Below are 25,789 nucleotides of genomic sequence, written 5' to 3'. Positions count from 1 at the left end.
AATAAATTTAACATAATTTAGGTAAAAAGGAATGAATACCTTGACAAGAAATCTTACCAAAACTGACAGAATAAATAGAAAATCTGAGTAGTCTTGACACTAGTAATAAAACAAGAAATTTAAAAAGATATTTCCATAAAGAAATCCTGAGGTTCAGATAACTTCATTTTCTTATATAGTTAAATATGAGTTATATGGTCCTGCCTCTTTGCAGGTTTCATAAGTTCTTATTGTATGGCAGACATTATATCTGCAGATTCTGGATTATATTATATTCCACCATACAAGAGATGTGGCTATGCTCCCTGGATCAGGAAGATCCCTTGGAGTAAGAAATGGCAGCTCACTAGTATTCTTGCCTGGAAAATTCCATGGACAGAGGAGCCTGGTGGGCTACAGTCCATGGGGTCACAAAGAGTCAGACATGACTGAGCACTCAGAACAGCACAGCAATGTAAAACTTACCCAAACTTTTCTAGAAAAAAAATGAATATTTTCTAATGTTTTAATTTTCAAAAGCCAGCATGACTTTGATTTCAAAACTTGGCAAGGACATTAAAAGAAAGAGAAATTGTTCAAGCTATTAGCAAGTGGAATCTAGCTACATATTTAAAAACCATAATACAGTACAGTTAAGTATAGCTTATTTTACCTATGCAAGAAAGCCTTGGCATTTAAAAATGGATCAATATAATTCTTACATTAACAGGGAAATAAAACATGTGATCCTTTTTATGGATGTCAAAAAAAGGTTGACGAAAATCCAGTGTTAATTTTTTATTAAAAATATATAGCAAATGTTATACACAATATTGAAATATTTTTTAAACTTTCCTATTTAAATGGATAATGATGAAATGGTCTTCTCTATTACTACTTCTTTTTAACATTGTGATAAAAGTCCTAGTCAGTACAACTATTTATAAAAAGAAATATAAGGGATAAGGATTGGGAAGGAAGAAGTAAACTATCATTACTTGAAAGCAACATGATTATGTACCTAGAAAATATAAAAGACTCTGTGGATACACTATTAAAATTAATATATAAATTTAGAAACATCACTGGATACAGAGTCAATGTTAAAAATTGCACATCAAAAAAGGATAAAATGCTTAATAAATTTAACAAAATGTTAAATTTTTGTTAACATTTTGTTAACAGTGCAAGATGTGAGCACTGTAAACTATAAAACACCATTGAAAAAAAATTAAAGATGTAAATATATGGAAAGATATACCATGTTTGTGGATTGGAAGTCTTAATATCACTAAGATGGCAATATTTCCCAAATTATTTCAAAAAATCAATGCAATCCCTGTTCAAAATTCTAGCTTCTTTTGACAGAAATTTACAGGTTGATTCTAAAATTCATACGGAAATGTAATGGACCCAAAATAGCTAAATCAGTCTTTAAAAAGAGAACATACATGGAGACTCACAATTCCTGATTTCAAAACTTACTGTAAAACTTAATCAAGGTAGTGTATTTGTGTTATGTTGTTAGTCACTGAGCTGTGTCTGACTCTTTATGACCCCATGGACTATAGCCCTCTATGCTCCTCTGTTCTTGGGATTCTCTAGGCAACAATACTGGAGTGGGTTGCCATTTCCTTCTCAAGTGGATCATCCCAATCCAGGGATCGAGCCTGGGTCTCCCGTATTGCAGGCAGATTCTTTATCATTTGAGCCATCAGTGATTCCAAAGATAGTGTAGTACTGGTATAATAATAGACCAATAGAATATAATTGAAAGTATAGAAATAAATGTATACATCTATGGTCAATTGATTATGATCAAAGATGCCAAAATAATTCAGATGGGAAAGAATAGTATTTCACCAAAAATGACTGGGCATCTAGATAACCAGTTGCATTAGTTTGAACCTCTACTTCATCCTATATATAAAAATTTACTCCGAATGGATCAGTGACCTAAAGATAAGAAGTAAAACTGTAAAACCCTTAGAAGAACACATGCATGTATATTTTCATGACCTTGGATTAGGCAGTAGTTTATTAGATATGATACCCAAAGCTCAGGCAACCAAAGGGGGGAAAAAAGCAGATGAATTGGACTTTATCAAGATTGAAAACTTTTGTGCTTCAAATAAAACTATCAAGAAAGTGAAGAAAAAGTATGTGGAAAACAATCCATAGAATGAGAAAATATTTGCAAGTCATATATCTGATAAAATAATAGTATCTAGTATATATAAAGAAATCTTACAGCTCAGCAAATAAAAAGACAACCCAATTAAAACTAGTCAAAGAATTTTTTTTCTTTTTTTTTCTTTTTTTTTTTAAATTTTAATATCTCTAATTCTTACATGCGTTCCCAAACATGAACCCCCCTCCCACCTCCCTCCCCATAACATTTAAGTAGATATTTTTCAAAGAGCTACAAATGGCCGATATACAACATGAAAAGATGTCCAACATCATTAATCAATACAGAAATTCAAATCAAAACCAGGGTGTTACCACCCAGTAGGATGGCTTTAATAAAAAAGATGGGCAATGACAAATGTTGGCAAAGATGCAGAGAAATTGAAACTCTCACACTTTTGGTATTGGGGATATGAAATTGTGCAGCTGCTTTGGAAAACATTTTGTCAGTTGCTCAAAAAGTTAAACATAGAATTACCATGTGATCCAGGAATTCCTCCTTTAGGTATATGTCCAAATGAATTTAAAAATACTCATAAAAATGTATATGTGAATGTTTATAGTAGCATTATTCCTAACAGCCAAAAAGTAGAAACAATCCAAATATCTATCAACTAACAGATAAGAAAACTGTGGCATATTCATTTAGTGGAATGTTACTCAGCCATAGAGAAGAATAAACTACTAATATATGCTACAACATAGATAAACCTTGAAAACATGCTAATTAGAGAAGCCAGTCACAAAAGATGGAGAAGGCAATGGCAACCCACTCCAGTACTCTTGCCTGGAAAATCCCATGGACAGAGGAGCCTGGTAGGCTGCAGTCCATGGGGTCACAAAGAGTCGGACACAACTGAAGCAACTTAGCAGCAGTAGCAGCAGCAGTCACAAAAGATCAGATATTGTATGATTCCATTTATATGAATGTCTATAATAGACATATACATAATGACAGAAAGTAGATTAGTGATTCCAGGAGAAAGGGGCAAGTAGGTTGTTTGTCTTGTTTATACTATATTCTCCTTGGACCTTCGTTCTGGCCACTATTTTTCTGACAGCAAAATTATCAGTAGCTAGCGTAACCTTCTTTTATTCAGGCCAAAGTCCAAATTCCTAGAAGGAAAGAGATACTTCTATTTAAGGAAAACAATTTAGAATTAGGATTGCACTGAGAGTATATAAAATCAAGGCTATCAGTAGTACAGATAGCCTTCTGTTCTTTACCATGTACAGAAATTATCAAAGATAGCTGGACCATGTAAGAGAAGACTAAAGCAAAGGTACAGAAAGAAGCAAAGGTGAGAACACTAGAGTTGAAGTTCTACTGACTTTCCATTTCTTGGTTTCAGTCCCTCCTGATCCCTAGCTGCCACCCTGCTTTTGGATTCTGTAAGATAACAACAACAAAAAAAGGTGTCCTTTTCATTATAAGATTGGAAGGCAAAAGTAGGAAGTCAAGAAATACCAAGAGTCAGAGTCACAGGAAAGTTTAGCCTTGGAGTGTAAAATGAAGCAGGCTAACAGAGTTTTGCCAAGAGAATGCACTGGTCATAGCAAACTCTTCTAGCAACACAAGAGACGACTCTACACATTCACATCAACAGACGGTCGATACTGAAATCAGACTGATTGTATTCTTTGTAGTCAAAGATAGAAGAGCTCTATATAGTCAACAAAAACAATGGAGCTGACTATAGCTCAGCTCACAAGCTGCTTATTGCAAAATTAAGACTTAAATTGAAGAAAGTAGGGAAAACCACTAGGCCATTCAGCTATGATCTAAACAAATCCCTTATGATTATACAATGAAAGTGACAAATAGATTTAAAGGAGCAAATCTGGTAGAGTGCCTGAAGAACCAGATTACGAGCGGAGGTTCATAACATTGTATGGGAAGTGGTGACCAGAACCATCCCCAAGAAAAAGAAATGCAAGAAAGCCAGGTGGTCTGAGGCAAGAAGGCAAGAAGGTCTGAGGAGGCCTTACAAATAGCTGAGAAAAGAAGTGAAAGGAAAAGATATATCCTACTGAAGGCAAAGTTCCAGAAAATAGCAAGGAGAGATAAGAAAGCCTTAAGTGAACAATGCAATGAAATAGAGGAAAGCAATAGAATGGGAAAGACTAAAGATCTCTTCAAGAAAATGGCGATACCAAGGGGAAATCTCATGCCAACATGAGCACAATAGAGGACAGAAATGGAAAGGACCTAACAGAAGCAGAAGAGATTAAGAATAGGTGGCAAGAATACAGAGAAGAACTATACAAAAAAGGCCTTAATGATCCAGATAACCATGATGGTATGGTCCCTCAACTAGAGCCAGACATCCTGGAGTGTAAAGTCAAGTGGGCCTTAGGATGCATTACTACAAACAAAGATAGTGGAGATGATGGAAAACCAGCTGAGCTGTTTCAAATCCTAAAAGATGATGCTGTTAAAGTACTGCACTCAATATGCTAGCAAATTTGGAAAACTCAGTAGTGACACTGGACTGGAAAAGGTCGGTTTTCATTCCAGTCCCAAAATTAGGCAATGCTAGAGAATGTTCAGACTACTATACAGTTGTGCTCATTTCACATGCTAGGAAGGTAATGCTCAAAATCCTTGAAGCTAGGCTTCAGCAGTACCTGAACCAAGACCTTCCAGATGTACAAGCTGGATTTAGAAAAAGCAAAGGAATCAGAGATCAAACAGCCAACATCCACTGGATCATAAAAAAATCAAAGGAATTCCAAAAAAGACATCTGCTTCATTGACTACACTAAAGCCTTTGATTGTGTGGACCACAACAAACTGTGGAAAATTCTTAAATATATGGGAATATCAGACCACCTTACCTGTCTCCTGAGAAACCTGTATGTAGGACAAAAAGCAATAGTTAGAACTGGACATGGAACAACGAATGGTTCCAAATTGGGAAAGGAGTACATCAAGGCTGTGTATTGTCACCCTGATTATTTAACTTATATGAAGAGTACATCATGCAAAATGCCAGGCTGGAAGACTCAAGCTGGAATCAAAATTGCTGGGAGAAATATTGACAACTTCAGGTATGCAGATGGTACCACTCTAATGGCTGAAAAATGAAGACAAACTAAAGAGCCTTTTGATGAGTGAAAAAACTGACTTAAAACTCAGTATTCAAAAAACGAAGCTCATGGCCTCCAGGCTAATCACTTCATGGCAAATAGATGGAAGAAAAGTGGAAACAGTGACATATTTTATTTTCTTAGGCTCCAAAGACACTGTGGATGGTGAATGCAGCTGCAAAATTAAAAGAGGATTGCCCCTTGGAAGAAAAGCTATGACAGACTTAGACAGCATATTGAAAAACCAGGGACATCACTTTACCAGCAAAGGTCCATATAGTCAAAGCTAAGGTTTTTTCAGTAGTCATGTACAGATGTGAGAGTTGGACCATACAGAAGGCTGAGCACTGGAGAAGACTCTTGAGAGTCTCTTGGACAGCAAGGAGATCAAACCAGTCAATCCTGAGGAAATCAACCCTGAATACTCATTGGAAGGACTGATGCTGAAGCTGAAGCTCCAGTACTACTGGAAAAGACTCTGCTGGGAAAGATTGAGGGCAGGAAGGGTAGGGTGAGGCAGGGGATGAGATGGTTGGATGGCATCATGGACTCAGTGGACATGAGTTTGCAGAAATTCCGGGAGATAGTAAAGGACAGGAAGCCTGGTGTGCTGCAGTTCATGGGGTCACAAGGAGTTGGACTGGACTTGTTGACTGATCAACAATGTAATACATTTCCACCAACCCTACAAGGGTTTTTTGTTGTAACTGTTTTTGTTTAAAATAGCTTGAATTGTTTCTGTTGCTTGCAACTGTAGTGAAAATTAGGATGTTTACTATACTTAGTTTTAGCATGAGACTTTTTAAGAGCAAAAGTCCCCCAGATTTTCCGTATGACCCTGTAGAAAACAGATCAAAGATGTGTCCTATCAGGCAAGTGTTTTATTACACACATCCCCCATTCACATACACATATTATATATACACCCATCCCATTATACATTCTGATTTATACAGTCAGATTATATTTGAAATATACATTATATCTGAGTTATACATTCTGGATATATAATTCAGTTCTTATGTACAAAATCAAATATCCGCAAATAAAGTTGTATAATTATCTCTTCATGTATGACATACATACACTACCTGCATTTTCTTTCTCAGTAAACTTAAACACAATGACGGAATCATAGATTTACCTTACTAAGGTTGTGAAAATAGCCTTTCAAAACAATACAAATTTGTTTTGCTGACCTCTTGTCTGACCATATTATTAAATGTTAAAATATTTAGCTCAGAAAATCTAGTTGCTTAAATGATTGTTTCCAAATGTGCTTTCAGGTTCAACAAATATCTTAATATTTTATTTTGTCAAACTGTAGGACCATATTTAGACAAAAGTATACACCTTACAGTACATAATAGAATTTAAAATTCTTATTATGCTTCCTATAACTGTTTGAAACATTTTTTAGCTGTAGTTTCTCACAGTTACAGTCCAAGAGATAAAACATTTTGTACATTTTAAGGAAAAATATTTTTGCTATTTTTTTAAGATCAGGCAGTGTGAAAATACACATTTTCAGTTGTAAAAATTGTTTTAACTTTTATTTTTAGCATTTAAGCTTTTTATCCTTTAAGAAGCACAAGCTGGTTGGATGGCATCACCGACTCAATGGACATGAGTTTGAGTAATCCCTGGGAGTTGGTGATGGACAGGGAGGCCTGGCGTGCTGCAGTCTGTGGTGTCAAAGTATGGGCTTTGTTTCATTTGAAGAAAATTAATCTGACATTAATAAGTTCATTTGCATTGGCTATACCTTTTGAGTATGCAAATTTAATGTATTTGAAGAATGCAAGGATAATATCAGTGCCCAAGCACTTTGGAAGTGTGTACATTTAAATACTAGTCAAAAAGCAGTCTGCTTTTCTATATACTTTTCAGTGTATATATTCGTTAAATTGCAAATCAAGGACTCCAGTTCATCAGTGTTACCCTTTTTTTGATAAATAACAAAATGATAGTATAATATTTGACAAAAATTAAAAGGAGATTTGCCTTCTCATTTAAAAAGTAAAATTATAAAGTGCATCAATGCAATTACCATGTGTCAGGAACTACAAAATGAAAGTAATATTCTTTTAAAAATATTAACTCCAGAAGCTTATGAACATCCAAATTATTTGAATTTATAGTTAAGAGGGGGGGTTCTCAGGTGGTGCTAGTGCTAAAGAACTCAACTGCCAATACAGGAGACAGAAGAGACGTGGGTTCTGTCTCAGGGTTGGGAAGATCCCCTGGAAGAGGGCATGGCAGCTCACTCCAGTATTCTTGCCTGGAGAATCCCATGGACAGAGGAGCCTGGCAAGGTATAGTACATGGGGTCACGAAGAGTTCAACATGACTGATGCACATGTGCACACGTAGTTAGGATGTGAACCTAAGTATGGCAAGGATGCCTCCTATTTTTAATTTTTTTTTCTAGATTTTTAAAAAATCTTACCTGACCTTACTCTATTGGTCATTATTGACCTTGTTAAAGTAATTTTATGTATTCACTTCAAATGGATTTCTGTTTCACATTAATGATTTATTTTGCTTTAAGTACTTGGAACTGGAGCTTTAAAAACATATAAATTAATATATTATGTGGCAAAACTAAGAAAATGTATACATTTCAGATTTTGATAATGACGGAGTATGAGATCTGTTAATTTGGTCCCTAAATGTACATTTTATGCCAAGTTTCTCTCAGAACCTTATTTTTCCAGCTATAAATCTCTGTAAGCTTGTGTTTGTTAATAAAACAAATTCAGACAATTCTCAGAACTTAGGGAGTGGAGTGGGGGTAGAGGAGCACTTATGTTTCTGAAGTATCATTTCTAAGAGAAATATAGTAGAAGTTTCTGTCACTTAGGTAATATCTATATGCTAGTATTCTGTAAACAAGCTGAAATAAAGCTCTCATTCCTAGCAAGACTTGTCAACTCTTTCAACTCTGCCTTGAAATTTTGGGGTGTCTGCAGAATCTATATAATTAGACTTTTAGATCCTAGTTATAATTTCCACCACTGGTAACAGATGTGTATAGTCATTGTGCACCATCATGTGGTAATGTTTGTAAGTTCATCTATTAGATGTTGGATAAGGGACAAAGTGACTCCTTATCCATTACTGCAAAACAACCGGCAAGGCATTTCCTCCTGTTCTTCCCACCCTATAAATCATGGATTCCTTTCCTGAGTAAATTCAGTTCTGTTCAGTTGCTTGCAGTCCAAGGGACTCTTAAGAGTCTTCTCCAACACCACAGTTCAAAAGAATCAATTCTTCGGCACTCAGCTTTCTTTACAGTCCAGCTCTCATATCCATTACATGACTACTGGAAAAACCATAGGTTTGACTAGATGGACCTTTGTTGTCAAAGTGATGTCTCTGCTTTTTAATATGCTCTCTAGGTTGGTCATAGATTTTCTTCCAAGGAGTAAACATCTTTTAATTTCATGGCTGCAGTCACCATCTACAGTGATTTTGGAGTTCAAGAAAATAACGTCTCTCACTGTTTCCATTGTTTCCCCATCTATTTGCCATGAAATGATGGGACCTGATGCCATAATGCCATGATCTTAGTTTTCTGAATGTTGAGTTTTAAGCCAGCTTTTTCGCTTTCCTCTTTCACTTTCATCAAGTAAGTGATTACTTGATAAAATTTCATCACTAAGTAAATGAAATGCATTATATGGGGGAGAAGTAAGGCAGCTGCTATAACCAGTAAAGCAGGGTGGTTGAGAGATCAGCCTCTGGAATTTGATTACCTGAATTAAAATCTGAAATTTCCTACTTATTATTGCATAGTCTTGAACATGTTACTTCACCTCTTTGTGAATTAATTTTCTCATCTGTGAAGGTATAATAGGACTGCCACATAGGCAGACAGCCATGGATAAAGAGACATTCAAAGAAAACTTGGAACATGTGAAAGAAAGTCCCAAATAAGTAAACAGAAAGTGAATAAAAGAAAAACAGGATAATTCACAGATGTAATAAAATAGATTAGTAATCTCAGACAAATTAAAGATTAAATTGCAACTATAAAACAATAGGATACCATGAAAAAAAAATCAATTAGAGAAGAAGTGTAAGCACAGGGAAGTAAAAACTATGATTCAAAAAAAAAAAAAGATAGCGTAACTGGAGGGCCAGAAGATAAAGTCAGTAAAATCTGAATGAAAGCAAAACAGTAAGAGACAGGAGGGCGATCTGTAGCCTGATACCCAACTAATCAGAGTTCCAGAAAGACAGAAAAAACAAATCAGAAGAAATAATTTGAGAAGATTTGCTAGACTTAAAGCGAGGCATAAGTCTGCACATCAAAAGGGTTTACTTAGGGCTTCCTAGATGGCACTACTGGTGAAGAACCCGCCTGTCAATGCAGGAGACATAAGAGACATGCTGGTTCCATCCCCAGATCAGGAAGACCCCCGGGAGGAGGGTATAGCAACCCACTTCAATATTCTTGCCTGGAGAATCCCATGAACAGAGGAGCCTGGCAGTCCATAGCGTCGCACAGAGTTGGACATGACTAAAGCAACTTAGCACAGTGCTAGTTAGGATGAATGAAAGAAGATCTACAAAGAAGACAACATTTCAGAACATCATGGATAGAGAGAAAATCGTAAATGCTTCCAAGGAACAAAAATCAAAATAGTTTAGTGTTTTCATCAACAATACTAGATGCTAGAAGACAGTGGACTTAAGAGTCCAGGGGAAAAAAATTATTTCCAACCGTGTGTTCTATACCTAACCAAACTATTAATTAAGTGTGAAAGTAAAGACATCTTAATATATTCAATTATTCAGAAAATTTAACTTTCATACATCCTCTCTCAGGCAGTTGTTCAAGGATAAGCACAATCAAACAAAACAGTTAAACAATAAAGAAAAAGTCAAAGAATCCAGCAATAGTAGAGTCAGTCCAGGAGCTTAATGAAAGGAAGTTCCAGGATGACAACTATAGTACAGGCCTAGATTGCATTGGGAGGAGGTTGGAGGGCTCTAGAAAAGAGAGAACTATTGAGGGAGAGTGAGCGGGCAAGATGTTTTCATGTAGTTGTCTTTATCTTTGGAATATTGAATGAACTAATAAGGAAACTTAAGGTAGACATTGCTAGACTAAAAGGAAGGCAGTAAAGCTTCAGAGAAAATAAAATATTGCTCAAGAAAAAAAAAACACTTGATTCTGCTTGAAAAATACATTTACCTTCTGTACATCTCTTAAATTAGTCCATTCTGTTTGAATCTGCTAATACTACCACTCTGGACTGTTACCATAATTTTCTTTTATCTACTCTGTCTGCTTTCAAATCTATTCTCTTACAGTAACCTCTTAACTAGTTTTCTTACATCTACTCTGTCCTCTCTCAAATCCATTCTCCATACTACACTCCATAGATTGCTTTTTCAAAATGCAGATTCAGTTATGTTCCTTCTTTGATTAAAACACTTCAGTGGCTCCCTTAGCTCTTAGAATAAAAATACAAATCATTAACATTCTCAACAAGTTTCCATATTATCACATAAACAGTGAGTTCCTAAGTAGCAGTGGGGTGCCAGCTGCTATGTAAGTCTTGCTTCACCTCCAATAGGGTTGACTAGTAAGGACCCAAGAGACCCAAATGTGTTCAGACAGTTTATTACTTACACAGATGGCAAAACAAGATCAGCATGATATCAGCTGCATGTATCCATCATCTCACAGGATGACACTGAACTGGAGGAACCAGATATCATCAAAGATGAGTTGCTTTGTTTTTGAGGAGTCAACTCTAGGCTATAGCTAAGCAGTTTTATAGTCTACAGCTGTGCCTGAAAGAGGCAAAGTGGACGGTTGTATGCCTGACTAGAACCAGGAGACAGATAAGAAACTGCCTCTTGGCAGCCTTATGCAAGATAGGGAGCCTCCTACAAGCCAAGGAGGCAGATGAGAAATGGCCTATAAACAGTTCCTCACAAGACCGCATATCTTGACATGTCCCAGGGAAGATCAGAGGGCATTCTGTAACTAGCAGAGCCTTGCCTAGGTGGTGACATGCAATCACCAGAGTGCCATGGTAGAGTCATTTCCCTAGGAACATAGACTGATCTTTCTACCAGTATTGTCTCATCTCATGCACTCTCTCTTATTTACTGAGCATCAGCCACATTGACCTTTTAATTTCTCTGTGTGCCATGCTTTCCCTTGTCTTAGAGCTTTTTCATATGCTATCCCCTCTGCCTGAAACATTCTTTCTCCAACCCCTTGTAAATGCTGCTCTTTTTTCAGTCCTTAGTCCAATTATTACTTCCTTAGGGAAGCTTTCCAAAACATTCCTAACCAGACCATTCCCCTGTTTTACAGCATTGTGCTCCTCTCCTTCATAGCAGTCAAAATAATTCTATACTTACTTGTATAACCTTTAGTTAATATAATAGTAGAGTTAATACATATACTAATATATTAGTTTATTACTTAATTTTAAAATGCAGTCACATACATAATTTCATTTTATCTTTTTACTTCTGTGAGATAACAAAAACTATTATTTTTAATCCCTGTTTTCTACAGAGAACAGCCCATATTAGGACTCATGTTATCTTACTCTAGTTTAGGGTGCCCTATATTTCCTTACTGTGTTTTTCATGTAAATACATTAAGTATAAGGCAGCATACAGTTAGTGAGAGGGACAAAGAAATGCCATAAGGGCTCAAAGGAGAGAGAAATCACTTATAATTTAGGTGATCAGAGTGATTTCCTAATGAGTAAATCTCCATGATAGAGGTGCTGTTTGAGTCAGTCTTGACGGTAGGTATTGCAAGAGGGCAGACACACTGAAACAATAATCACAGAAAACTAGTCAATCTAATCACACTAGGACCACAGCCTTGTCTACTCAGTGAAACTAAGCCATGCCCTGTGGGGCCACCCAAGACTGGTGGGCATGGTGGAAAGGTCTGACACAGTGTGGTCCACTGGAGAAGGGAATGGCAAACCACTTAAGTATTCTTGCCTTGAGAACCCCATGAACAGTATGAAAGGGCAAAATGATAGGATACTGAAAGAGGAACTCCCCAGGTCAGTAGGTGCCCAATATGCTACTGGAGATCAGTGGAGAAATAACTTCAGAAAGAATGAAGGGATGGAGCCAAAGCAAAAACAATACCCAGCTGTGGATGTGACTGGTGATAGAAGCAAGGTCTGATGCTGTAAGAGCAATATTGCATAGGAACCTGGAATGTCAGGTCCATGAATCAAGGCAAATTGGAAGTGGTCAACAGGAGATGGCAAGAGTGAATGTTGACATTCTAGGAATCAGCGAACTAAAATGGACTGGAATGGGTGAATTTAACTCAGATGACCATTATATCTACTACTGCAGGCAGGAATCCCTTAGAAGAAACGGAGTAGCCATCATGGTCAACAAAAGAGTCCGAAATGCAGTACTTGGATGCAATCTCAAGAACAACAGAATGATCTCTGTTCGTTTCCAAGGCAAACCATTCAATATCACAGTAATCCAAGTCTATGCCCCAACCAGTAACACTGAAGAAGCTGAACAGTTCTATGAAGACCTACAAGACCTTTTAGAACTAACACCCAAAAAAGATGTCCTTTTCATTATAGGGGACTGGAATGCAAAAGTAGGAAGTCAAGAAACACTTGGAGTAACAGGCAAATTTGGCCTTGGAATGCGGAATGAAGCAGGGCAAAGACTAATAGAGTTTTGCCAAGAAACTGCGCTGATCATAGCAAACACCCTCTTCCAACAACACAAGAGAAGACCCTACACATGGACATCACCAGATGGTCAACACCAAAATCAGATTGATTGTATTCTTTGCAGCCAAAGATGGAGAAGCTCTATACAGTCAACAACAACAAGACCAGGAGCTGACTGTGGCTCAGATCATGAACTTCTTATTGCCAAATTCAGACTTAAATTGAAGAAAGTAGGGAAAACCACTAGACCATTCAGGTATGACCTAAATCAAATCCCTTATGATTATACAGTGGAAGTGAGAAATAGATTTAAGGGACTAGATCTGATAGATAGGGTGCCTGATGAACTATGGACAGAAGTCTGTGACATTGTACAGGAGACAGGGATCAAGACCATCCCTCAAGGAAAAGAAATGCAAAAAAGCAAAATGGCTGTCTGAGGAGGCCCTACAAATAGCTGTGAAAAGAAGAGAAGCAAAAAACAAAGGAGAAAAGGAAAGATACAAGCATTTGAATGCAGAGTTCCAAAGAATAGCAAGAAGAGATAAGAAAGCCTTCTTCAGTGATCAGTGCAAAGAAATAGAGGAAAAACAACAGAATGGGAAAGACTAGAGATCTCTTCAAGAAAATTAGAGACACCAAGGGAACATTTCATGCGAAGATGGGCTCAATAAAGGACAGAAATGGTAGGGACCTAACAGAAGCAGGAGATATTAAGAAGAGGTGGCAAGAATACACAGAACTATACAAAAAAGATCTTCACGACCCAGATAATCACAATGGTGTGATCACTCACCTAGAGCCAGACATCCTGGAATGTGAAATCAAGTGGGCCTTAGGAAGCATCACTACGAACAAAGCTAGTGGAGGTGATGGAATTCCAGTGGAGCTATTTCAAATCCTGAAAGATGATGCTGTGAAAGTGCTGCACTCAGTATGCCAGCACATTTGGAAAACTCAGCAGTGGCCACAGGAGTGGAAAAGGTCAGTTTTCATTTCAATCCCTAAGAGAGGCAATGCCAAAGAATGCTCAAACTATCACACAGTTGCACTCATCTCACACACTAGTAAAGTAATGCTCAAAATTCTGCAAGCCAGGCTTCAGCAATACATGAACCGTGAACTTCTAGATGTTCAAGCTGGTTTTAGAAAAGGCAGAGGAACCAGAGATCAAATTGCCAACATCCACTGGATCATCAAAAAAGCAAGAGAGTTCCAGAAAAACATCTATTTCTGCTTTCTTGACTATGCCAAAGCCTTTGACTGTGTGGATCACAATAAACTGTGGAAAATTCTGAAAGAGATGGGAATACCAGACCACCTGACCTGCCTCTTGAGAAACCTATATGCGGGGCAGGAAGCAACAGGTAAACTGGACATGGAACAACAGACTGGTTCCAAATAGGAAAAGGAATACATCAAGGCTGTATATTGTCCCCTTGACAATATACTGGCTGCTTATTTAACTTATATGCAGAGTACATAATGAGAAACGCTGGGCTGGAAGAAACACAAGCTGGAATCAAGATTGCCAGGAGAAATATCAATAACCTCAGATATGCAGATGACAGCACCCTTATGGCAGAAAGTGAAGAGGAACTCAAAACCCTCTTGATGAAAGGGAAAGAGGAGAATGAAAAAGTTGGCTTAAAGCTCCACATTCAGAAAACGAAGATCATGGCATTATGGCATCTGGTCCCATCACTTCATGGGAAATAGATGGGGAAACAGTGGAAACAGTGTCAGAATTTATTTTGGGGGGCTCCAAAATCACTGCAGATGGTGACTGCAGCCATGGAATTAAAAGATGCTTACTCTTTGGAAGAAAAGTTATGACCAACCAAGGCAGCATATTGAAAAGCAGAGACATTACTTTGCCAATAAAGGTCCATCTAGTCAAGGCTATGATTTTTCCAGTGGTCATGTATGGATATGAGAGTTGGACTGTGAAGAAAGCTAAGTGCTGAAGAATTGATGCTTTTGAACTGTGGTGTTGGAGAAGACTCTTGAGAGTCCCTTGGACTGCAAGGAGATCCAACCAGTCCATTCTGAAGGAGATCAGCCCTGGGATTTCTTTGGAGGGAATGATGCTGATACTGAAACTCCAGTACTTTGGTCACCTCATGCGAAGAGTTGACTCATTGGAAAAGACTCTGATGCTGGGAGGGATTGGGGGCAGGAGGAGAAGGGGATGACAGAGGATGAGATGGCTGGATGGCATCACTGACTCGATGGACATGAGTCTAAGTGAACTCTGGGAGTTGGTGATGGACAGGGAGGCCTGGCGTGCTGCGATTCATGGGGTCGCAAAGAGTCAGACACGACTGAGCAACTGAACTGAACTGAACTGAACTGAACTGAAAGTTGATATGCTTCTGATAGACAAAGTCTCTAAGACAAGAGATAATATCAGAGGTACAATCATAGAAAGGCTTGGGACTGTTTGAATACTAATGGCAAATAGATATATTTTGATGGTAAGGGTTAATGTGGGTCCTAAAAGGGATGATAAGAATTACATCGTAGAGGACCTTAAATATGGAATTAATTTTGTTGGCAGCAGGAAGTAACTAATGTTTCTAAGTGAGCAGATGATCTGGTCAGAGCTGAATTTTGGGAGGATTAATTAAGCAACAGCATATAAAATAAATTGTAGCCTGGTAGGACTGGATTCAAGGAAACCAGAGATCATGAACTGGGACAAAACTTCTCAACCAGTAATCTGTGGCACACCTTGTGAAATATAATGTTAAAAACTTTCAGGCAAGGGCCACTAGGAGCATACCTGTATTTGAGGTGATGATGATGCTCAGTCGCTCAGTCATATCCCATCTTTTCAACCCCATGGACTGTAGCCCATCAGGCTCCTCTGTCCATAGTATTTTCCAGGGAAGAATACTGGAGGGGATTGCCATTTCCTATGCCAGGAGATTTTCCTGACCCAGGGATTGAACCTGTATCTCTTGTGTCTCCTGAATTGGCAGGCAGATTCTTTACCCTTGTGCTACCTGGGAAGCCCATATTTGAAGAAAGTTAGGTAGTTTCTAACTTGCTGCCTCAAAGGAAAGTATAGCATCTGCAGAACTGTGGGTCATCTCAGGGAATCAGAAGGAACCTACTATAGGATTTCAGCTTGTGACAGGCGATTCTTAGAAGGACTTAGGGAAAGCAGAGGTCAATTCTAGATTGGGTGCTGTTGGCAAGTAGGGTATTGGATATTTTGGTATGTCTTGTCTTGGAGATGAACGGATTAAAGAAATAGTAGTCATTTGAGTTGGCCAGAAGAGGGAGATGTTTAGTTATTTTTATGGTTCTTCAGTGTCCTTGTCTCTACTTTCAGAAATAATTATATAGTAGTCTCATATCTGTCTTCCATTATAATCATAGAGTGGCCTTATCTGAGTGTTGTTTATATTTTGCCAAAATTGTTTATGTTCAGTTGGGAACACTATGGTTTAGCTATTAGCTTCCAACTGCCAGTAATATTTTATTACTTATTCAGTACCCAGTACATTGATTTCCTCAATCTCATGGCATCTAACTAGTTCCCTCATGTGGTGAGCAGCCTTATTCATTTACCCCAGGGTGCTATATAGATATTATCTTTGTTTAGCTATGCCATGCTTTGAAAAAGGTTGATTGAGTAACACACTGAAAATGAAGAGTAAAGGTCCAAGAAAGATTACAGAAGTATTCAAAGCTCTTCACTATCTCCAGCATTTCTAATTCATTTAAAAATCTATGCTCCAGCGAAAATATACCAATTCTTTTCTCTAGTCTGTTGTTTGCTGCCTTTGGATATTATGCTCTGTACCTGGGACATCTTCCTGTGGTCCCCTTCTCATGTCCAGATCATGTCTGTCCTTCAAGGATCAGTTCAAATGTCTTTCCCTTCCTACATGTTGTTTGGACAGTTGGAATCAAGAAAAAGCCTACTTAAATATAATAAATGAAGAATAAATTATGTATTTAGGTGTATTAATACTAGCTTACAGGGGTCATGCTGAAAGCAGTCTCTCCTTTCTGTGAATTCATATAGCAAATTATTTATATCCCTAAAGCACTTTCTAACATTTATTAAGTATGCATGGTGTCCTATCTATTAGCTGCTATCTGTGGTGCCAACAAAATGCCATGAGGTTTGCTTCTTTCCAGGTTTTTCAGGCTTAAGTATAAAGTAGAAAAAAATTTTCAAAACCCCACCCACATTCTTACCTCATTCAGCAAGAGTTGACTGATACTCTTTGATATTTAATTCTGTTTATATTAGGGAGGTTAAGAGAAGCTTATAGGTGACTCAGTGCTTCTTGTGAAAAGCTGGGATAGAGCTGATGGTGGGCAGGGACTGATTGTTATCAGAATATCTTTTGAAAATACATATTAAATGGGTAAATTTTTGAGGAAGTGTGAAAATCATGATCTTTTTGTACCATCATAAAGGAAAGAGGTGGATAAAAATTAATTATAATTAGTTGTGTTAATAGATACAGTGAAAAAGAGATTTTTTTTCCCCTTATATTGATTTAGGAATGACTGCCAGCAAAAAACCTGGGAACCGAGAATGTAATCATCACTGTAAAAATAAACATACATGTGGACATGACTGCTGTGAGTTCCATAAAACAGTTTATTTCAGATTTTAAAAATTAAAAGGTTTTTGAGGAATAGTGATCATACCCTGATTATCTACACATGATATTTATATTATGCAGCTTATAACTCAAATAATTTTTATTCTTTTGTGGACAACATTTTTAAAAAGTAAATATTAGATTAGAAATGTTGCAGAAATTTGGTCTTATTTGAATAATACCTAAAATTGAACTTAAAGAATCTAGAATTTCCTTTCATAGGTAAAACTGGAGTTGCACAGAAGTCAGAAGTGAAAGAATCAACAATTTCTTCATATTTATCTGATTTAAGAAATAGAAATGCTGTTTCATCTCTTCCTCCAGTTAAACGTCTTAAGGTTAGTTTTAATAATATTTATCCCTTGTTCTATAGTTATTATTCTGTGTATCAATTAGATAGGTATCCACAGAAGTAGAGTTATGTAAAGGCTTGACTAGGAATATGACTTTTATTCATAATATGGTTTCTATAGGAAAAGTGTGAAGGAAATGTCTGACTCAGTCATGAGTAGGTAGCCTATCCCTTCTCCAGCAGATCTTCCCAACGTAGGAACTGAACCAGGGTCTCCTGCATAGCAGGCAGATTCTTTACCAACTGAGATTCTTTACCAACAGGGAAGCCCATAGGGAAAGATACTGTAATTTTTAATAGTTAATCTATAAATCCATGTTTGGAGCATAGTTATACAAACCTTTCCTTCATTAGCCTTTTTTTCTTTATTTTTTAAACCGGAGAGAGGGAAATGGAGAGGGGTATGTAGCTTGCTTTGGTTTAGTAATTGAAACTAGATCCTCTTGCCTTTTCGTGGCTCCATCTGTGGTGGACTGGGCTGGAAAATCTAAAGCTGATTTTAATTGTGACTTACAAGAGTGACTCATCACTCTTCTAGATGAGTACTGAGCAAGAGTCTCCCTTTCAAGTGATGAAGGAATGGGAATTCCTTCTCTTGATAAGTCACTAGCAGACTAACTCTAAGCCTTGGTCATCATATCCTGCTACTGCTGCTGCTAAGTCGCTTCAGTCGTGTCCGACTCTGTGCGACCCCATAGACGGCAGCCCACCAGACTCCCCCATCCCCGGGATTCTCCAGGCAAGAACACTGGAGTGGGTTGCCATTTCCTTCTCCAATGCATGAAAGTGAAAAGTGAAAGTGACGTCGCTCAGTCATGTCCAACTCTTAGCAACCCCATGGACTGCAGCCCACCAGGCTCCTCCATCCATGGGATTTTCCAGGCAAGAGTACTGGAGTGGGGTGCCATTGCCATCATATCCAGGGCCAAATAATTGATCAAGCTACAGAACAGAGCCAAGAAAATGACAGAGCACCTGTTTCTTTTCTGTTGTTGTTCAGCTCTAAGTCGTGTCTTAACTCTTTGCGACCGCATAGACTGCAGCACACCAGGCTTCCCTGTCCTTCACTGTCTCCCAGAGTTTGCTCAAACTCTTGTCTATTGAGTCAGTAATGCCATCCAACCATCTCATCCTCTGTCTCTCCCTTCTCCTTCTGCCCTGACTCTTTCCAACATCAGGGTCTTTTCCAGTGAGTCAGCTCTTCACATCAGGTGGCCAAAGTATTGGAGCTTCAGCTTCAGCATCAGTTTTGCCAATGAATATTCAGGGTTGATGTTTTTCTAGGGTTTTTTTTAATAAAAAGAAGATTCTGAGTCATGAGGCTAAAATATGGAGACTACTGGGAAACATGGAAAGGTTTGCAGTTTGAAATGGCAACCACCTTTTCTAAGACAATTATTTTTTAGTATCCCAAGTTTTTCATTCTTTTTTTTTCATATTTATTCCACATCATTCCTTCCTTCCTTCCTTTTCATATTCATTAAATACCAAGAATGTGCCAAGCACTGTAGTAAATGTGGAAGATAAAATGATGAGAGAGTTTTAGTCTCAGTCCTCATAGAGCTTACAGTTGAGTCAAGGATACAAATAAGTAAGTAGATTTTTTCAGCACAGTGTGATGAGTGATTCTGTGACAGAAGTGTAAGATAACTTGAACTTACATAGAAAGTACACTCACTCCATTTTCAATAGGCCAGGAAAGGATTCCTGATAAACATGACTAAGGCCTGAAGGATATATAGGCATAAGCCAAGTATGGAGAGAGGTGAATACTAGAGTAGTGGTGAAGAGGGTTAGAAAATTATTTCAGATGTAGAGAATATGCAGTGACCCAGGGCAGAGAAAGAGATACAGATCTTTTTAAAAACTGAAGTAATGCAGTATATCTGGAGTACAAGTAGGAGGGTGGAGACAGATAAGGGTGAAGAAATAAGTAGGATCTCGATCATGAAAATAATTTTGCTATTTTAAAGATTTAGACTTTATCCTGAAAGCGAAATCACTAAAGGACTTTAATCAATGGCTGTTTTGTAAAGTTCACTCTGGATGCAATGTAGAGAATGGATTAGAGATAATAGAAAAAGAGCATAAGGATTCATTTGGGAGGTTTTACAGTAATCCAGGCAAGACAATGGCCTAGTCTCATGTAGTGGCAGTAACAATGGGGAGAAGTGGCTGGGTTTAAAATATTTTTCAGAGGTAGAATCAGCTACCTTGGTACTTAATTGCTTATGAGAGGTGAAGTAGAAAGAATTGTTAAAGATGATACCCAGCCTTCTGGGATTCCCTGGTGACTCAGATGGTAAAGAGTCTGCCTGCAATGCAAGAGACCTGAGTTCGATCCCTGGGTCAAGAAGATCCCCTGGAGAAGGAAATGGCAACCCACTCCAGTATTCTTGCATGGAGAATCCCATGGATGGAGGAGCCAGGTGGGCTACGAAGAGTTGGACATGACTGAGTGACTTCACTTTCACTTTCTGGCTTGAGCAATTGGGGAAAGAGTGGGGCCTCACTAGGGTAAAAACTCTAAAGGGAAAGCAAGTTTGGAGGAATAGAAACATGATAAAAGTTCATTTGAGAAATATTGAATTTAGAGGCCTACAAGATGTCTAGGTAAAGATGTTCTATAAACAGTTGGATATAGCTGTTTGAAAGTCAGGAGAGAGCTGAACTAGAAAATTAAGAAAGAGAACGAGTTCAAATCTACAGAGAGCTACAGATTTGAGAGTCATTCATGTGTAGATGGTAACTGAAGCCATGGGAACAGATGAGATCTTTGAGAACATGTAGAGTGAAAAGAAAGAAGGAAATGGCAACCCACTCCAGGACTCTTGCCTGGAAAATCCCATGGACGGAGGAGCCTGGTAGGCTGCAGTCCACGGGGTTGCTAAGAGTCAGACACAACTGAGCGACATCACTTTCAGTTTTCACTTTCATGCATTGGAGAAGGAAATGGCAACCCACTCCAGTGTTCTTGCCTGGAGAATCCCAGGGACGGGGGAGCCTGGTTGGCTGCCGTCTATGGGGTCGCACAGAGTCGGACACGACTGAAGCGACTTAGCAGCAGTAGCAGCAGAGTGAAAAGAGAAGATGGCCTAGTGAAGAAGAAGCATGAAGAATATCAACATTTAAGAAGGGCCTGAGAAGGAGATTTGAATTGAGAATTAGCCTGTTTTTCTTATAATTTGTTGGTTTGGGGACCATGTGTGTCAGCAGGATTTTGCTGTTTGTCTCATTTGTTAAAAGGTATTGATGTGAAATTGATAGTTGAACTTGTTATTTTTCATTAATAGATGCAGGTGAATAAATCTCCAGGTGTGGGCCTTAAAGACTTTGGTTTTGCTCCAAAACCTTCTCTTCCCAGTATAGCAAGGTACAAATACAATGTTAATATCTGAGGTAAACTATTCATCATAAACTGCTTCTCCAAATAATCATTTACTCAGAGAAAGATTGTTACTGGCTACCTTTAAATCATAGTAATTAGTTAGTTTTATAATGAGGTAATGACATCATAAGGGTTTTATCTTTTGTACCCCCAGGTTTTTTCAGAACTCTGTAGTTATAGTATATTTTTAACATAGATCAAATCATCTCTATATTAATAATATCTCAGATTTATAAAATACTTTATAACTTAAAAATTGAGCTTTTGTGCATTATTTCTTTTGACCTTAGCAACAACCTGGCTTATAAATCAAGGTATTTTTACCTCATTATATAGATGAAATAACCAAAGCTCATATTCCTAGTAAGCAGAGGGCTCTAGATGCGAACTCAGCATTCTTTTCCTATATTATGATGCCTGAAAAATAACATATATGTAATTTCCCTTCCGGATAAGGGCATTCCACATGCTGGGATGACATTTAATGTACTTAACAGTCAGTACAGAACAGCCACTGACCAATCAGAGTAGATGCCAACAGTACTTCAAGAGATCCTAGCTTTTGTTATCTAACTGAAAGAAGCATTAGCAATAAATTTTTAAGGCTACACACAGATATCAGGAATCTATGGGGGCATGTGAAGATGACTACATGACCTAAGTAGTTGTCACTTCCATTAAACAGAAATTTTTTTTAACCCTTTACTACTCAAGCTAGTACACTTAATCATGGAAGTACTGAGTAGATAAACCAATTTTTTTCTCACTTATATGAATAAGTAGTTTTCAAAGTTAGATTAATTGTAATATTTTCTTTAACATTTTCATGGTTTTATTCATCTTTATAAAGGTCAGAATATTTAAACACACCTGAATTGCCTGTAATGGAGCAGAGGGATCAGCATGAGATCTATACAAAAAGTCAGCAACAACAACCATCTGCATATCAAGACAAAGGTAAATTACTATTGATATTGACTTGAAAGAGAATATGATTTATCACTACTTTGGACTGACAAGCAATGTTATTAAAAAACCAGCATCTAAAATTATTATCATTACTAACGTCAACATTTTTCTCTTCAGTTATTGAACCAGTTTCAAATTCTTGGGTCTATTATTTCAGATGGTCTTTCTGTGTCTGTCACAGATTTTTAGAAGCTTTTCCTACATAGCTTTGACTGTTTGATTCATGTCAATGTATGGCAAAAAACATCACAATATTGTAAAGTAATTAGCCTCCAATTAAAATAAATTAATTAATTTAAAAAGATAATATGAGGAAAAGCTGAGAATATAAGGGCTCTTTGAACATTTAAAGTATTAAAATACCAAACTGTTACTTTTATGTGTCTTTAGAATTATTTGAAATAATTTTTTTGTTTATAAAATTAGTTTCATTTTACAAAATAGCTGTGTGACCTTGATAAAATTATTTAATCTCTTTTGAGCTTAATCTTATCTTTAAAATTAAGGAATAGAAAATTTAGTGACTTTAGTATCTCTGTAGATCTTAAAACTATGATTTTTACAGTCTCTATGATAATGTGAGACTATAACCCAGTTTATGGGATATAACTCATTTAATAATGCATATAAATTCTTCAGTGTTGGGCCTGGTTCCTCCTTAGTCCTTATCCTGCCATTAATAGTACCATTTCTTTGGGTCATGGTACCAATAGCCAGTCTGTTAAAACATGTAAGAAATAATTCTGGCCATAAAGTTGTTTATTCAAGTACCTGTACAGAAATGGTAAGCTTGGGGTTTTCTGAAAACAATTTTTTATGTGAATTTTTTTTTACTTCTATTGCCACCCTTTCTCTTATTCTTTCACTCTATTGCTGTTACTAGCCATAATTTAAGATCTGAAGTAGGCAAGGACTTAAGTACCCACCACCCCTTATGACACAGTGGCACTCATTAGACCCAATATCAAATTTTAAAAAAATCCCCTAACCTCACATAGAATATCAGAGCATTTATCCAATTTGTTGAAAGCCTGAAAAATATCATTACAACATGGATAGAAAGTGTAAGATTGTTAGCCCTCTTATCTTTATCTCTCTTCAACCGATAGCCCTCTAACTTACTCCTTGTATAGCTACTCTATCCCCTGCCCTTCTCCATACCAGAGTTTATCCTTCCCTCTAATTACTTTCATATTGTCTTTAAATAGTTTTTCTACTTCTATTTCTTTCCCACCCGCCATTCCAAATGTGATTTTTATTATGATATAAAAGTCTCATCTAAATACTTTAAACCCCAATATTATTATATCCAATATTAATATACCCAGTATTACTATACCCATCTTTTACTGAATGCCTCCCCCATTTTTTAAAAGAAGTTGTATAATATAGTTATTAAACTTGCAGGGTATAGAAATAATCTGTCTAGGTTCAAATCCTAGCTCATTTAGTAGTTGAGTGACTTTTCAAAACTTAGTTTGTCTCAATTCCATCATCTGGTTATATTTTAGGAATTTTAGGATTAAATGAGATAATGTATGTAAACTCTTAGTATAATATCTGATACTGTTATTAATAGTAATTGAGTATATTCATTATACTTTTTACACATTAGTCTTTGGTGGTAAAACATATTTTAAATGTATTCAAATATTGCTCTTAAGACTGCTTAAGAAAAACATGGCATTTTTTATCATCTGTATTCCATGTTCAAGAAGAGAAGAAGAAAAGATTTTAGAAATTATATGAGAAAGTATGTTGAACTGTACAATTTAAATTGTAAGGGACTTTTGTGCAACTTCTCATTTTACAGTGAAAGAAGCCAAGACTCAAAGAGATTAAACGACTTGTCCAAAATCACATATCTAATTAATGGCAAGGCTAGAAATAGATTCCATATCTCTTGATTCCCAAGCAATACCATTTCTATAAAATGAAATTGACTTTTAGTTATCAGTGGAGAATTGAAAATCAAAACCTGTAATATATGAACTCTTTCAACTTTCCACCCCACAACTATATATTTTCTGTTTCTGTACTATCCTTAACTGTTTTATAAAAAGAATTATCTTTTCTTCTATTTAAGATTTATCCTTTCATCTATAATCTTAATTTTTCCAGTTCTGCCTCCCCTGGAACTTTTGGAGACTAGCTGTCTCTCTTCTTTTGCCCTTATTTTCAATATCTTCTCCCTAAAGTCTCTTTCTTTCCAGCATACAAATATGCTCAAGTCTCTTCCTTCTTTAGCTGCCAGTCCCCATCAAGCCAGGGCTTCTCAGGCAGTAAAGATTTTGCCTGCCAAGCAGGAGAATTGGGTTCAGTCCCTGGGTCATGAAGATCCCCTGGAAAAGGAAGTAGCGGGCAACCCACTCCAGTATTCTTGCCTAGGAAATCACATGGACAAAGGAGCCTGGTGGGTGACAGTCCATGGAGTTGCAAAAGAATTGGACATGACTTCCCTGGTGGCTCAGAGGTTAAAGCATCTGCCTGCAGTGCGGGAGATCCGGCTTCGATCCCTGGGTCGGGAAGATCCCCTGGAGAAGGAAATGGCAATCCACTCCAGTATTCTTGCTTGGAGAATCCCATGGACGGAGAATCCCAGGGATGGAGAAGCCTAGTAGGTTACAGTCCACGGGGTTGCAAAGAGTCGGACACGACTGAGCGACTTCACCTTCACCTTCACCTTAGCAATTAAATACCAGGCTTCCCTGATGGCTCAAACGGTAAAAGCATCTGCCTACAATGTGGGAGACCCAGGTTCGATCCCTGGGTAGGGGAGATCCCTGGAGAAGGAAATTGCAACCCACTCCCTTATTTTTGCTTGGAAGATCCCATGGACGGAGGAGCCTGATAGGCTACAGTCCATGGGGTCACAAAGAGTCAGACACGACTGAGCAACTTCACTTCACTTCACTTAGCAACTAAACAGCAGCAGCCCATCTAGCCAGATGGTCCTCTTCTCTATATTTCTATTGCACTTTGTACCTACTTCTCTTTGTAGAACATAGATATGTATGTGTTATCAAGGTACAAAATTAGAATAATGTGAACTGGAGTTGAAGGTAGAGTGAAAGGATAGAGAAAGTTTTGGATAGTGTAGAGGTTATTTAAATTGAAGAAAAATTTTACTGGAGTGAGCTTATAAGAGTATAAGGGGATTCTTTCAGGCATTATTAAAATTTATTTATATAAAGTTTCAATTAAATAAATTATATTAAAAACTAAGACTGTAAATATTAAAACTAACCATTTCCTCATTATTCTACTACATTTTACTATTATCTGTATTCCTGGTGGCTCAGTGGGTAAAGTCTGCCTGCAGTGCAGGAGGACCAGGTTCAATCCCTAGCTTGGGAAGATCCCCTGCAGAAGGAAATGGCAACCCACTCGAGTATTCTTGCCTGGAGAATTCCATGGACAGAGGAACATGGTGGGCTACAGTCCATGGGGTCACAAAGAGTCGGACACGACTGAGTGACTAACACTAACA

General features: G+C 37.4%; 1 protein-coding gene across 1 annotated transcript in view; it reads left to right on the top strand.

Annotated features, from left to right (window-relative positions):
* Positions 1-25,789, top strand: part of HFM1 (helicase for meiosis 1) — a 121,747-nt gene that overhangs the window by 85,476 nt on the left and 10,482 nt on the right. The window contains 4 exon segments of the mRNA XM_069572802.1: positions 17,487-17,567; positions 17,813-17,928; positions 21,236-21,315; positions 22,181-22,287. Of these exon segments, the coding sequence (XP_069428903.1) occupies positions 17,487-17,567; positions 17,813-17,928; positions 21,236-21,315; positions 22,181-22,287 (384 nt within the window).

This window comes from Ovis canadensis, chromosome 1 (assembly GCF_042477335.2).
Source record: "Ovis canadensis isolate MfBH-ARS-UI-01 breed Bighorn chromosome 1, ARS-UI_OviCan_v2, whole genome shotgun sequence".
Taxonomy (NCBI): Eukaryota; Metazoa; Chordata; class Mammalia; order Artiodactyla; family Bovidae; genus Ovis; species Ovis canadensis.
The sequence above is the reverse complement of the archived record's forward strand: the minus strand, read 5'-3'. Positions and strand labels throughout refer to the sequence as shown.